Here is a 16,668-nt window from a genome sequence, read left to right as displayed (position 1 = left end):
CACAGTGCGATGTATTTATTCTTTTAATAATCTTAAATCCTGATCTTCCATCCAACGATCACAGTGAACTGTAAAAGCTCGCCAAGCATTCTTTCTTCTTGCTTTGGAGTTAATCTCAGAGATGCTATATTACATAAAGTTGTTTGTGTTTTCCACTGATAACGACATTGATTGCATACTTTTAAATTTGTCGTGACCAGACCATTTAGTTGCATCAACCTTGCTGATAGAAATGAAAAAATCTATTTGTTGACTTTGGGAAAGTAGCTTCAAATATTACCAGTATACAGGGTGTATAAAAAAATGAACAAACAGGCGCGAGATCTACCAAAACGTTTGGGTGGAATAGGTAGTTGGACTTCCACTAGTTCATCTGACAGTAAATTTTTGCAAGTGAAAATAGTGCATGTTACCGAGAGCACTTTTGAGATCTTTTCCGACAAAAATGTCAAAGCTAAAGAGCAATTGCAATGCACAGGTTTAAAATATGGTAGATGTTCAAGCTAACATAGTTTTAGGACTGATTTGGCATTTTTTCCATCCGCACGCGAACGCTTGCCATCCAAGACGCGGTTTATTTTTGCTACTTTGCTACTTTCTATTTGCCGTTTTCAAATCATCATCAACTATTCATATTTCCATAATTTAATGTAATATTTATGTATAATTGATGAGTATTATGAAAAAATAGCATTTAATAACGAAAAAGTAAAAATTATGCGCAATCTGAAAGGTAAGCGTTCGTTTACGCATTAAAGCCAATTTTCCTAACGATAGCTTAAACAACATGTGTCATAATTCAACCCTGTGTGTTCCAATTTCTTCTTAAACCTTAGTCATTTCTAGAATCATTTTAGCTAATTTTCTGCTTTGGAAGGCGCTTTGATTACTTAACGTATCGCCAAAATTGTTCACTTTACAGTGATGAACATGAAACTTTGTATGATTACTAAGTTCACCTAGATGAATAATTTTGGGTATGGAACCATGCAAATTTTGCACTTGACGCTCAGGGGCTGATTACATGAGCCCGGGTAGCCGGGATTCAGTCAAGCATTAAATGAATTTGGCAAATGGATACGATTCAAAACTTATCATCAGGTGATTTAACCAAAATGATTTAACACATCGCTGAACCCGGCTACTGGACTCATGTGAACAGCCCCTTATTAATGAGTATTCTCAAATAGCGCCTCCATGAAAATGAGGCTGATCATTAAAATGCTAATTAATGACTAAATTTCAAAAGAAAAAACAAAATCAATAAGAGAGTTATTTAGCAAACACGTTTCGTCTAATACGCCGTGAAATTTTCGCGAGGGATCTGAGTCTAGGACGCCACCACGTCGTAAAGTATTTATGATTTAGCAAAGCTTTTGTAGGACTCCTGCAAATGATAGTATGAAACAAGTTTCATCTATTTCGGCATTTTTCCTGCTGGATCGTGTTTTCCGATTATTTTAAACTAATTTTTTGATAGCAAAAATATACTGCTGTTTATTCGTTTCAATAAAATTATAAATAAAAGCAAAATCACTTTCTGAAATATTACCTGACAAAAACAAAATTTAGTAAGAAAAACTGCTTGAAAAGATTTGCTTTTACTGTTTACAAAAAGTAATAAGAAATTTTGTAATTAAATTTATGTAGTGAAAGTAAAATATAAGATACAATGAAAAACTGCTTTTGAAGCACGCGTGAGTAGATTAACTACGAGTCTGAAATAAGCATTAAAAAGCAAAAGTATCATCGTGAAATTCTTTATGTTTTAAATCGCTCCGGGTTTTGTTTTCAAAAAACAGCGCACAATAATTTGTCAATTACGGAACGATTGTAAACAAATTTCAAAATAAATTTAAAAGATGAAAAATGTCTTGTATTTGAATAATTATGTAATACTGTATGCCATTTATGACCTGCATGTCAGCAGGACGCCCGATAAAAATGAACCATAACAATTTAGCTACATTACATATCAGAGGTGAGTTTTTTTGTCTCATTTTGACAACCCATTCATGTCATTGAGAAAAATATTGACAAAATAATGAAGTAAAATATTTTCAAACATAAATAATGACTGAAAATTTTCGTACGTTCAAATAACTCCGGGTACCCGTAGGGTAACTGGTTTTTTAAATTTGCCCGTGTTTTTGTTTTTTGTCGGTGTTGAGAATTGGCAATTCCACATTTCTGGCATAACAAATATTGGGGAACAATTATTTGGTATTGCCTTGGTTAATTTGCCTTTGCAATTGTAAAGTAAATTAGTATGACTTGCTGGGATTTTAATTCACCAAAGTTTTCCAAAGTGAACGATTGTGTTTAATCAGAATGATTGCAAAATACAAACTATATTTGATTATTATAACACGAGATAAAAATTATATTGTGCCATGAAAGCTTGGAATATCGTTATAATATAAAACTTCTTTACGTCAGCAGGGCTGCGAATGCTGAGTTTATGTCGTTTTGAACTGGATATATGACAAAATAAATTTTACATGGATAACAACACGAACTGATCAACATGCAGAAAAATGTGTATACAATTATAAAACTTTCCACATGAAAGAATTTAATGCTGCAAAATAACGATAAATAGGCTGTCGTTGAGCTTACAAATCAACTGTTTCCATCTGTAAAATTAAACAGAATTCGAAGAAATTCCACATATCATGTTGAAACGTCTCCAGATTTTTTACGATATATACGAGTACAAAACCCTACCCAATTTGCTTTTTAAAATTGTGGAGCTGTGTAATTATGAAAATTATATCTTTATAATATTGCCTTGTGTTTTCTGTTGTGTATTATATCATATTGTATTTTTATCAATTTTTCAAAAATTTCCCGGCAAATTGCTGTAACTTGCCCGACTAGACCAAAGATTGAACGAATTGCGGGGTTGTCTCTCACACACACACACCCTACCTCCCCTCAGAAGTTTCGGTCCTGTTTATATTCATTAGTCTGACTACGCATTGAAAGAATATAACACATCAAAGGAATCCGATTCAAGTTAAAACACAAGACAATAGAAACTCTGTATAAAGTAAACATTATTTAATCTTATGTCTGAAATTAATTTTATGAAAAGATTTTCAACATGTAATGGTTTCCCACGTTGGCTTACAAACAAATTTATCAATATCTATGACTAGACCTCTCAAACATAACCGTGAAGAAATGACACAACCTGTTATTTAGATTCTTTTCCAGAGGATGATAAAGACACTTTTGTGGATTGTGATATGTGATGTCAACACAACAACAACAGCGGGCAATGTTACCGATTTAAAGTTACTCATTTGTGGTACAATTTGCCAATATGTATCATACAACGTGTTCAAGATACATTTTACCGGATGTTCTAAAGTGAACGCAAACAATTGGTGAAAATTAATTTTTTGGAAGAAGTGACCAAACTGGACCGGGCAGAACAGGGATTGTGATGACCCAAGAGCAACTAAAAGTCTAGACGCGATTAAGAGCCCAATATCACCCTCAGGGAAATATGTATTTAGATAGAATGAATACTTTTAAGAATATTAGAAATTTATTTAATAGTTAATAGGACGAAATTTGATCTTCCTTGATATTTTGCTCCTCAAGTTTGGCTTTTTTCGTAAGGTACTAGTTTACCGGACGTGACGTGTTCTTAAGAGCACGGTGCATTTCAACGCTTAAGAAATATAGTGTAAATTCTATAATAAAATGCATGATGTGATCATTTATTAATTATTCATTTCATTTTAATTTCCCTCACGATGTCCTCCAGATTAAGATATTCAACTTGATTTGGATTCTTTCATATTGGACTACATTATGGAGATGGAAGCATTGCTGTTTGATACCACGCATCTCAATCACGAAAATTCACTCAACACAAGTTTAATAAAAATAAATTTCTCGACTTTGCTGCAGATTTCAGTTATGTCACATACATGAATAATCAATAACCATATACCATGATAATCATATTTATTATTAATAATTTTATATGATATTTTATATGATATTTTATGATACCATGCTGTTTGCCGGTCATGACATTTAACAGAAAACTTATTTTACCCTATTGACCTTGCTTAAAACTTTACCATAAATGGGGCTCATTCGTAAAGTTTATTACCACAATACACTACCCATATTTCATGTTTGGGATGGAACTTAGAAAAATTCTCACTATGTTATCTTGTAACTGCCTTTATCTATTTAACACTGTAACACAAAGGTCAGATGAATATAGTAATTAATTCTAAAGTATCGCTAACTGTAGATGCACGCTTTTGGGGTAAAACGCAGATACGGACGGACGAATGACATTTGTGAACCAGCAGATGATCTAGATGATGTGCACCTCAAGGCTTATCCGTCAGTGATGAGTGATCCGCATACACGAAAGGATAAAACACGAATATGGGCAAAATAAGTTTTAAGCTGTTTCAAAGCTTATCTAACGCAGATATGGTTTGAGGCTTTTTCAATGATCGAGAAAATTGACTGAAGAAAAACAAGAACAATTATTATTTGATTTATAAGAATCATTTCTTTTATTCGCTATTATACATTAGCAAAAAATGTTATGTTAAAGTGTCTATATTACCAATTTTAGCCCCCATTTTTAGTAGCTAAATTAAAAGAATAGCATTTGGGGATTCCATTTCTGCAATTATAATTTGAATGTCAGCATCTGATTTCCATAAATTATTTTATGAACGTTCACAGTTGCCATTTTCAGCCATATTTTTGCGAACTTTTTGATCGTATGATAAGGAGTTGTGACGTAGATGGTTGAACACATCCAATCAACATGGCATATTTTACTAGTAATCTATACAAAAAAACGCGATGGAAACGTTGTGTTGCTGGGCCAACCTAATCAAGTTGGTTGCGCCAGTCACACAAAAAATAAAGGAATATCTATTGATTTGTTTCCTAACGAAGAAAATGAGTGGCAAGGACGCGAGAAATAGATAAATTTAATTTAGTGGGTAAACATTGACAGGCTTTGGGGCTTTCTCTACCTCGCAGGCTTTTTTCCATATTTTGAGGATTCTTGTTTCGACCTTAATTTGAGTGTGCTAGTGAAACTGATAAGAATATTGACGAAAAATGCATCCAACCATTGATGTGGCCGGTATACCAGAGCCGTAAGAAAAGCAGGTAACCGATCGAAAGCAATGACAATGACAACAAAGTCCAAGTTTACGATTATGATTAACTATCCAGTTTAATAATATACTGCCATAGGCGGCCCAGAATCTGTTTGGGCTTTTTATGCAATCGATTTATGTAGTAAATATCAGTGTTGCCACTCACTATTTTACAAATTCCCAAGATTTTGAGCAAAAAGTCCCAAGATCCTTTAAAATATCCCAAGATCCCACACAGTCGTTTCTGGGGGACCCCTTTGTCATGGGTACACGATTAGCCGCACTAATGAACGCTAATGTAAGGACTGGAATGAATTGATTTTTGTTTTAATTTTAATTTCATAAAAATCGATAGTTTATGTATATAAGTGTTGAAATGATGAAATATAGTTGTCAAACTTCCACTTTAAAAATTATTTTCAATATTCACTCCCTCCTGATTTCTACTGTTCAATAGTAAAGACAACCAAGAAATGCAATAACAATTAATAATATTTTCGATCCAAAGAAATGCTTCAGCGTTTTATGGAATACACGTACATTAATTTAAAGAATATCCACGGTAAAAGAACTTATATTATGTTCAAATAAATATCAGATTCAGACGGCATCTTCAGTGGGAGGGTGTGAAGGTTGTCAAGCTTCTTTATAAACACGTGTCACACTTATTTATAAATTCATAATACGAAATAATATTACCTATAAAATATTTAAACAAAATATCCCAAGATTTTACAATATTTCGAAAAAAACTCCCAAGATCCCAAGCTTGAGCAGAAAATCCCAAGATCTAGGGAGAAATCCCAGGGCGTGGCAACACTGGTAAATATATTTCTTGATTTATATGCAATTTTTGTCACGCTTGCTATCTCGCGTGAGTTACACGTATGTATGGTCTTCAAGCTATTAGCCATATTTTAAAAAGGTAGGCAAATCTCAACACAAAAAAAAGAAAGTGTTTTCTTGACGATGAATTATCGTCCACCAGCGGTGTGAAGTAAACATCTATATAAATTATAAGAGCGTGACCACAGTACAGTATGTAGCTACTATTCAAGACCGTGACTTTGTTAGTCTAATGTTGCCGAGAAAGTTGTGTATGACCTCATCAAAAACTTGAGATATGGGTTTATCGTTAAAATGAACCTCAACAAAAGAAGCAAATATCTTATCTGCGAGAAGCGACAATATTTCATTTCGTGAACATTATCACATCTAACAATCGAACAAAGTTGGCATTTTAAAAGAAATGTGTTTAAAACAAATGTAGTGTTAATAAACAATGTCAGTTGTGTAGAAAGCAATGATATACACAATGATTTGTTTTTTGTGCGAGAAAATCTAGGTTTTGACGATTGGTAAGTGTGATTTTTTAAGTCTAAAAATGTTAAAAACACTTAAAACAGTCAAAATTATCGTAATGACAGAGTACCAAAAAGGTTTTGAATTGCAAAATCGTCAAGACTACTAACGGTTGAGTTTACATAATTAATTGAATTTACTCATGATGAACAATTTGGTTATAATAAACAAAATGAATTTGCAGGAAATGTTTGCAAAAAGTATTGTGTACCAATTAATTTCTACTCAATTGGTATTGCCGCATTGGTTGTTTCGACCTAAGTAAATTAGTTTATCTCAGACCAATCTTTATATCATATTTTTTTGGTGTTAACATTCAAATTGTTACAGTGATGTGTCTAAGAAATTTAATTCTATAAAACACTTAAGCATTTCCTCCTTTTCGAAAATGTTTTTGTATCGTAGTTTTCACTGATTATCTTTCGTGTGAAAACAGTATTTATAAAATAAAAACAAGAAAACGCGTGCGGTGATTGGTCTAGAGCCGTGTTTGCATTAGCCTGTGCAAAACACATCTGAGCTCAACCAATCAAATCCATGAAAACAATCAACCAGTCAAAGAAAATTTGCAAATCGATCATGAATACATTTCAGAGGAAAAATTAAAATGTTTGTCTTTTTCGCATTATTTTTATTTTATAAAAGAAATAAAGATGTTTTTCATGTTTACACTTGCTTTTGCAAACCTCGGAGACGTTTGTGGGAACTCTCGAGCAGGTGCAACCAACGGCTTGCACTGATCTGCTCTCGAGTTCTCCCAAGTCTCCTCGGTTTCCATAAGCCTGCGTAAACACAGTAAACATCTTTTAGTTCTTAATAGAAATCAAGAGAGTAAATGATGGAAATATTATGAACTATATATTTGAACAGTAATAAACCGGTATGTTTTTAAAAGCAAGTATACCTGACCGCTTGTTCGCTCCAGATCTTAAAAAATCATTGGTTTAACCATTCAAAAACCATTAATCTTAAAAAAACCATTGGTTTAATCATGGTTTAACCGAGTTTGAATATACATCACAGCTATTTGTAACCAAGAGATGGCGAGGAAAATGTATTTGATATCAAAGTCTGGACAGTATAATTTTGAAACGTAGAACGAAAAGTTTTATCACGGAACAGAAGTGAAATTTAAGAATAAAAAAACAATTCAACAAGTTTACGTGCTTGATGACTGAATTAATTAAAGGACTTCTTGCTATTATAACAAATAATATAATAATAATTACAATAATGTAACGTAACAGTACAATTACGATAAGAGCTGATTTTGCATTAACACTTCCTTAGGAAAAAGATATAATTATACGAAAATGCAACATGCTTATGCATCTCTTTCGGCATGGTTGAAGACATTTGACGAGCATTGAAAGAAAGGTTTATTCAATCAACACAAATTCCACACAAGAAAATAGAACATGCAGTTTTTGACGCAGGTTTTAATGCAAAATCGCAATTTTCAAATACTTATTTTCAATAAATTAGTTGGGGGAGTAGATTTTCTAACGATTCTATCATGCCTATTGGTAAGGTTACGAACGTTTGTAACACTATAGCTAAATACCTTTTTACTCTGAAATATCATCAGCATGCATCCTTCATATAAATAGACGTCGATCACAATTCAAGTTCGATCTCTATCTATCAATATTGAGATATATATACTATACAATAGAGTCTATACGTGAAAATTTGTCAACACGCCTTTATACACTGGATATCAACAAGAAAGTTTCCTTTGTAAAAGTACATAACGTTCAGAAGAAAGTTCAATGTTTTTATTTAATTTTCGACATTACGGTCTTATAATTCATTGTTTTCAAAAAACAAACAACGCATGTCATCATAGAAATAGGTTTATCATAATTTAACAAAAGTATTCGTATCGTTTCCAAGTAATTTCAATCTACTTGAATCAGCTGTTACGAACGTCCCGACTAATAATAAAATGGCCGCTTTTGGTTCAATTGCTCGTAACAAAAGGAGTAAAACCTTGTGGAGAAGTTGTTGTCAATTCTTAAAATATTTATTTAATATACTAATAATTTTGATATAATCGTTATAACATAAATGTTTAAATATTCAAACTTATGTAGACAACTGCTTTCAGACTTTCAGTGACTCTTTCGTTGATGGATAGGATATATATCTGTATTCTTTCATTATTTTCTTAAATAGTTCGTCTTCTTTTACATGAGCTTTCTTCTGATGTGGACTTATACTAAGCACCAACATCACTACAACGTTCGATTTTCGGCTTATATATGATTGCACAATGAAGTACGATTAAACGCTTGTGCGTAAACTGTGGTCAGTTGATTAACCATGTATCCTGTAAGTTGTTTGTGGTCAGTAGGTTGACCACGTCCTATACGTAAGCTTTCCTGTTATTGTGGTTAACATACACATGCATGTATGAGTAAGGCATTTTACTAATTAGTTAACTAATAATATTTAAGTATATACCAATAATAAGTATCATTTACATGATTATGTATTATCATGTAACACCCTTCCCCTTAAAAAAAAAGAAAGATTGAAAAGCTTTCTTTAAGATAATAATGTTCTAAGGTCGTGAGAGACAATCAGCGATGAGGTTGTCTCTACCTTTAATGTGTTTGATAACAAGGTTGAATTCGGATAATAATAGACTCCAACGGAGCAAACGTTGATTCTTGTTCTTCATTTTACTGATGAAAACGAGAGGGTTGTGATCGCTAAAAACTTCGAGAGGATTTCCACATGAAGAAACATAGACATCAAAGTGTTGTAGGGCCAAGATTAGAGCTAAACATTCCTTTTCAATAGTGGAGTAATTTTGTTGATGAGTATTAAATTTTCTTGAAAAATAACATACCGGGTGATCGACACCATCCTTGCCTTCTTGTAACAAAACTGCTCACTTGCATCGACAGCAAGTTTGAAGGGGCGTTGAAAATCTGGAGCGGACAAAACCGGGGAATGTTGTAATAGGGCTTTTAGCTGGTCAAAAGCGTTCTGGCATGAGGTTGTCCAAGTAAAATTGACATTTTTCCGTAGCAAATTGGTCAACGGTTCGGTTATTGTTGAAAAGTTTGGGCAAAATTTTCGATAATAGCCAGCCATACCGAGAAAACGCATTAAGTGTTTCTTTGAAGTGGGCTGAGGAAATTTGGAGATCGCTTCGACCTTAGCATTGACTGGTTTTACTTGACCTTGTCCGACTACATGTCCAAGATATGTCACATGACCACATCCAAATTCGCTTTTCGCAAGATTGATGGTGAGACGAGCCTCACATAACCTTCGAAAAAACTGCCGCATTATTTTTAGATGTTCTCCCCATGTATCACTATAGATAATTACATCATCAATATACGCTTCACATCCTTTGATGTCCATTATGATGTGATTAATCAAACGTTGGAATGTCGCTGGAGAGTTTTTCATACCAAATGGCATGACTTTATACTGAAAAAGTCCCTTGGGTGTAACGAATGCAGATATTTCTTTTGCATTGTCGCTTAATGGTATCTGCCAAAATCCTTTTAGAAGATCGAATTTGCTTCGATCATTATATGAACATTTAATGATCGAACTGACTTTTATTATTTTACAAAGCAGTATTTATCTGTCAGGCAACTGACAGATAATATTTTATTTGCTGACTATATACATCGACTAAAAGGCAACTGACAGATAATATTTTATTTGCTGACTATATACATCGACTAAAAGGTGTTAAGTTACATGACGGCATGCACTAAACATATCGGAACGTTTATTTAAAATGGTCTATATATATATAAGGTATAGATATCTATATATCTATACCTTGAGTATACTCTATACCTTGAGTAACAACCACGAATGAACTTAATGATCGAACTGATTTTTATTATTTTACAAAGCAGTATTTATACTATTTATTACAAACAACAAACAATACTATTGGCAGGAGTAGTTCCTCTGTTTACACTATATATGGTATATAAGGAAATTTAACTAACGTCAATAACTGTTCCTTGGCTCTTAGCCGTGTGGGAACGGATACATTAATAAACTAAACTACGCACATTCTATTTCCTTAACATGTTTTTGTGGTTTATGAGCATGACTCAACACCAATTATTTCCAAAATATTGCCAATACGGCAGTTGTCAAGTAGTTTCATGCATTCTGACTTACTCTGCAGCGAAAGTAGTGTTTGCAATTCAGTTATTGTATGTGCATATGCTTAGTGTGATGAAGCAATTAAACTTGCAATACCTTCGTATTGTTATTCCACATACCGCTTTTTACGAATAATAAAGAACTCAGAACGTTAACATATTTAGCTTTATTATAGAGCAATACAATGGAAGGAGAACAAGAAAGTTGACAATGCGCATACGATGATGTTTTTTTTTACAAAAAAGTTAAAGTGGGTAAAATCGTTTTCGCGGCAAGAGGATAAAACAATTCGCGCGCGTAACGATGGTGACATTTAATATTTATCTTTCAGTTCACGTTTCACGTAACTAATTTCAATATGACTGCTGTGTTCCGATCTCTCGATTTAGCTACAAGTCATATATCTAGTGATGCTAATGGCCCTTGTATTTCTTGCACAAGTTTAACAAAATACACTTGTTTAAAGTGCAAAAAATTTATATGTACAAGGTGCTCTATTTTTGAAGACGACGAAGAGAGTGTTGGTTGGAAAGCAGGACGAGCGGTTTCTCGTTGCGATGCATGTTTTCGTGAAAAGATTGGGAGTGAGGAAGTCGATCAAGAAATTGGTAGGAGTACATCTTCTCGGGCGAGCATACGTTCATTTCGACTGTCCTCTTGTGAGATCACCGAAGGCGAAGTTATGGGTCCAACTGAAAGGTATGTATGTAAGTTATGAAGTATGAAATCCATTTATGGTATGTAAATATGCTATGGTATTTTATAGTATCATTGAGCTTAATAAATAGTGTTATTATTTCTATTATATATGGTTGTCATTGTAAATTTTTTAAAATTCTGGCTTAAATAGTGTTAGAAATGTGTTCATGGAAGTAGTCCTTTACTCGTTTGAAACAAACAGGTTTATTTTAACATAGATTTAGAAAAAGCATGTTAGATTTAGTTAGATTTACTAAGGTATTTTATTTATACAACTTTTGCATACAAATGCACATCATGCTAGGTATTGATATTACTAAATTAACAGTCATAATTTCTACAAGCCATCACATTAGGGAGTCATTACTTGTTTACAGTGCAACTTCTTGTTTCTCATTACATTTGTTACAATTTGGTTTTTTTCTTCATAAAGCATTTTTATTTATTATCTGTTCTTTGCATGGTCGATAGTTTGAAATTTTGATTAATTACAAAAAATTGAATGAGTAAATCATGTTAAATTTAATTTAACTTTGTTTCTTTTTAGTGTGGAATATGATGAGTTTGAACATGATTTACTTGATCAGTCAAATGACGATAGTGATTTGAAAGAAATTGATGAAAAGAGAAAAAAGAGACCTGGCCGTAAGTCTACTTGGAACCCTGATGATGTAAATGATTTAATTGACATCGTTTTGAACAGTGATTATTACAAAAGAAAACTTATATTCACCAATACAAAGTGCCAACGAAATAGTGAGAGTTATGGGGAAATTTTAAGAGAGCTGAAAAAGAGAGCTTTAGCAAGAGGTAGTGAGTTGAAGTCCAGTGTAAAGCAGTTACGTACAAAGTTCAAGAAATGTGTTAGTGACTGTAAACATGCTGCGCTTACAATTAAAAATGCATCTGGAATCAAATGTTTTCAAGAGAGTCGTGGTCTTGGGGACTGGTTTAAAGCATTGTATCCTGTAGTAAAGACCAGAGATTCTTGTAATCCAGGTCTGGCCATAGAGCCAGATACGTTTGGAGCATCGCCAAGTCCATCTAATTCTGAAGCTTTAGATGATGATGAAACGTTAAGATCTTTGGAAGTAACTTTTAAGACAACTTTACAGTTTCGATAACAACAGGAAGCAGGGCTGGATTAACCACTCGGGAGGACTGGGGACCACCTTATGCTGGATGGCCTTTTTTTACCACATTGTTGAAAGTCCTTTGCACCTCTAAAAAGCAAATAGACATTCATTTCATTTGAGATTATAACTGGCCTCTGTCCAAGGTCTGGCGCTGGTCGTTGTTCAACACCATTAGTCCATTGTTATTACAGACATTGGACTATTTCTCCTGTTGTCGTCACTTGTATTATCAGTAAGCAATTTGACTAATCGGGTGGGCGATCCCTTTTCTCTTGTTTTGTTGGTGGTCAAGGACCTGATCTATTATGTCCACCCCTTAATCCGGCATTGACATGAAGCATATATGAGATGCACTAGCCGATTCTCTAATGGTGTTTACCATAAGTTAGAACAAAAACCAAAAGAAGATACTGCTCAACATGAAGAAATGGGAACTAATAAAAAAATCCAATTCATTCTTCACGCATAGCATAAATCGACGAATTGTGAATACAGCTTGCTAATTTTTCATTCTTAGATACGAGCAACAAGATTAAATCTCTAAATTAATTAGATGTTGATCAGCCAAGTGAAATTAATACAGAAGGCCGTGTCAATTTTTTTAAAATCACTACTGAGAATATGTCTGGCCCAATTTGCTATACAATCCATACTTTCGCCAAAAGTTCGACTCGTTTTTTAGCTCCTTGACCCAACAGCATGTCGTGAAAAGTCAAAACAAATCTAATATTGCCTAAACAAACACTCCAAATCAACTATATTGTGAACCCTTCTGGATTTCTTATCAATTCCTTGAATATCAATTGTTCACCTACGTCACTTTTTTATTTCATATAGTCCCACATAAAGACGAGGAGAGAAATGTTTTGAAATCAATCAAACAAAGTAATATTGATAACATGCCACGGACAAAAGATGACTCAAGTCCCTTTGTACTGTTGATGAACAAACTGTCGCAGACATTTCCGTCGAAAACGAGGCAAGAAAACAACCACTTTTTCATACGATAGTCCTTTTTCATCGCAAGCATTTCAATTTTGTTTGGAAATTATCTTTATCGACAATACGTAATTGACTGTCTTAGAGAGGAACTTGTCGAGTTGTTAAAGATAGCCAAGGGGACTTTCGGAGATAAAGGTTTTAGAGGAAAGAAAATAGAAGAAATCGTTAAGCGAGTTATGAAAATCACTGTTTGAGTACATAAGCAGGTATGATTCAATCTTTACAATGATTTGTAAGCGTTTAAATATACTAAGACTACGTTTACACTACGCCGGAAAACGTGACGGCAAAATTTGACTGCGTTTACACGTTTAAATTCACTGTCAAAATTCGTTAGTTGTTTGTGAAAGAGGGCGCCATTTCTTATTTTCATATTGCTAGATGTTTATAGGTCAAAACAATGATTTGTAATAATTACAACGACACCAGTCATTAAAAGCTTTCCAAAACATAAAATGTTCCCCATTTTCAACTATGCGCTTCAGACCGATCCGGAGTAGTGTAAACGTAGTCTAAGTAGACAAAAGCTGCACTTTTAATCCTCCTTTTTCATACTTACGATATAACTGCTAAAACATTAAATAGACTATTGTTAAAAATCGACCAACCTAACACGAGCATATTCATCATTAAAGTTGCATCCGAGTCCAAGAATATTTCACTGGAGGATTAACTCGATGAATATCACGTTGGATATCGAATTTTTCATACCTTTTTTAGTTTACGCAAGAATGCAGAACACGCATTATTGTTTTATATAAAAGCCCATCTGTGTAAATCTTTAGTTAAAGTTGAAGAACATGTTCAAAATTAAAAGCGACGGTCATTTTCCTTCTCTCTCTCTCCGTCCTACATTGATGTTTTAACGATACGCTCTAAGTGATCCAAGAATATCGTCGTGGTTTACAAGAATTTTCAAAAGGGGTCATGAATTATTAAAGTTTGTTCAGACATGTGCATTGGAAGATAAAAGTATTTTTATCGAGTAGCTGTATTTCACTTTTTTTTATACCAAAAGTTAGCAACTCTGCTTCATGTAATTTCAAATCAAACGGACGAGAATATACTCGAGTATGCTGCATATGCATAAGAATAGAGAGGGCAGTAAAAATGCTGTTCTGATATTGAAGACATGTCGTTTCGCAGACACGTTTACGCTTAGCGTAACTATTTTTCATTATCATATCGATATCTAAAAAATTTGTGGTAAGCGTAATTGCGAAAGCTTAGAATTCAGACGCCATTTTGAAATGATTGATTGATAATTAGAGGGCTTATGACATCCAAAGATATTTCATCCTTTAATGACGTGCATAATATTCAGGTATCTCTCTGTTCTGCTAAGTGATCATACGTGATTAACTATCTTTTTTGGTTAAACATTTTTCAGAGGTGTCATGTTTCGCCCAATCATGTAAATCTACGGACGAAAGTTGAAGTGTAGCAACCGCGATTAATTTGGCGCGCCTGGCATGACGGTCCACCCTCTTGACTGGAGATGATTACTCTAAAATTGCTATTTCATCTAGCCATAGCTATAGCTCATGTACTTTATAATTTCAGTCATACGGTTTTTGTCTGCCCAGGCCTGACGTAAGATAGAAATAAACTCGGCTAAATCATTGTTAACGGTTTTCTGCGCAACGGTTAAATGTGACCTTGAAAGTGCCATAGGAACTATCGAAATACAAAAGATAGTAGTAGAATAAGCTTCGTGTAATCAAATAATAAGTCTTTATAACACAACATGTACCTAAAATTATTTCAGTTGATCCGATATGATCTGTAATATTTCGACAAGGCTGACGGGAAGTTTTATCAAAGCGTTGTAGAAAGACTTTTAAAAATAAGTGAACATACTTGGCGTTCATCCTATTGGACTTGTTAAGCTAGTGTATAGTAGCTACTGTTGCTAAATGGCGTGTGAAAAAGGATGCGTTGTTAAATGTCACTAATGCTCATTTTTGTTGCTTCGTTTTAATAGAGTCCGTGAATTTATGTCACTGACAGATTGGCCTAAATTGAGAGACACTAAAAGAAGAAATGTCCAAACAGCAAGGAATGCTACTTTTCAGCTGAGTTCATTATTTATTTACTGGCGGTTACATGAAAGATGTTTTTTTGCGTTTTTGTTCACTTAAAGTCCATACAACCTTGGCAATCAATAGATGACTTGTCGTGTTAGACGTTCTGTAAGGCTAAAATATCGCTGTAATGCAAACCAAAAAGGGAGAAACTTTACTAAAAAAGAAAAGAAACTTTTGCAAAACAGAGGGACGTTCTTGAAAATTTGTTCATACAATTACGTATGCATCCAGGAAAATTTCATATGTTCATAGTTCGGATTGTTTATAGTTGTGTATTTATTGTTATTTTGCTATAAATGAATGTACAATTTCATTTGTTGTGCAGATATTGTTATTTCGCTGTACATATAGCTACTAAGGGGTGTTTATCGTTTTTTACACACTAAAATTCCCTTGTATTCTTGTGTGTACGGTTTTGCATGATTGTGAAGTTCGTTACATGTTTGTAAATGTAGATCGTCCAGGTTGGTATAGTCCTGAGAAGGACTGTTTTTGTTGTTGTTGACTGACGTTTCGGCAACCTTAGCGGTAGTCATCTTCAGAGTCAAAAGCTTTGTCTTAGTCATCTTCAGATTCAAACCATTTACTTTATTGTAAAGTTACTCTTAATTTGTTTCGTTTGTTTCCACTTCTGATATTTTCCGTTGTGCATAGTCGACTTGTAGCTCAAGATTTGTTTCTTTTCTAATGCATGCAAAAGATGCCAAATTCTTTTTATTTCATAAAGGCCATCATTCAATATGCGTTCGCACATTTTCTATTTACCAAAAACCTAAAATCTCTAGCTTTATTTTAATCCACCGTGAATAAACAATGTTTGAGAGTTTATTTTTTTCGATTGAAGTCATGAAAACGTAGATAAACTAAATTCCCAGAGATTTAGTCAAAACAATGTCATCACTCATAGCATGTGTATTTCTTAAAGTTTAATTGATAATGTTCAATGCAATTTAACTTAAGCTGACCGTGTCTCTCTAATAAAACGTTTTTACGACCGTGGTTATTTATGCCGAAAACTGGCATAGCTTATATTTGTAACACATTTTTCTAAACACTTTAACACCGTTAGCATTC

At 33.6% G+C, this 16,668-nt stretch overlaps 1 protein-coding gene and 1 long non-coding RNA gene across 2 annotated transcripts; both read left to right on the top strand.

Annotated features, from left to right (window-relative positions):
* Positions 1-10,854: 10,854 nt before the first annotated feature.
* LOC124453921 lies at positions 10,855-12,460 on the top strand (the record flags this gene model as incomplete). Its single annotated transcript, XM_047004748.1, has 2 exons — positions 10,855-11,369; positions 11,917-12,460. Coding segments are annotated over exons 1-2 (885 nt in total), but the record flags the coding sequence as incomplete, so codon positions are not given.
* Positions 12,461-13,594: 1,134 nt separating this feature from the next.
* On the top strand, positions 13,595-15,907 carry LOC124453863. The gene is made up of 2 exons (XR_006951234.1): positions 13,595-13,713; positions 15,492-15,907. It is a non-coding gene; the product is annotated as an uncharacterized LOC124453863 (long non-coding RNA).
* Positions 15,908-16,668: the final 761 nt, after the last annotated feature.

Source organism: Xenia sp. Carnegie-2017, unplaced genomic scaffold (assembly GCF_021976095.1).
Source record: "Xenia sp. Carnegie-2017 unplaced genomic scaffold, XeniaSp_v1 HiC_scaffold_26, whole genome shotgun sequence".
NCBI lineage: Eukaryota > Metazoa > Cnidaria > Anthozoa > Malacalcyonacea > Xeniidae > Xenia > Xenia sp. Carnegie-2017.
Note: the sequence above shows the minus strand (reverse complement) of the source record. Positions and strands in the feature narration are given on the sequence as shown.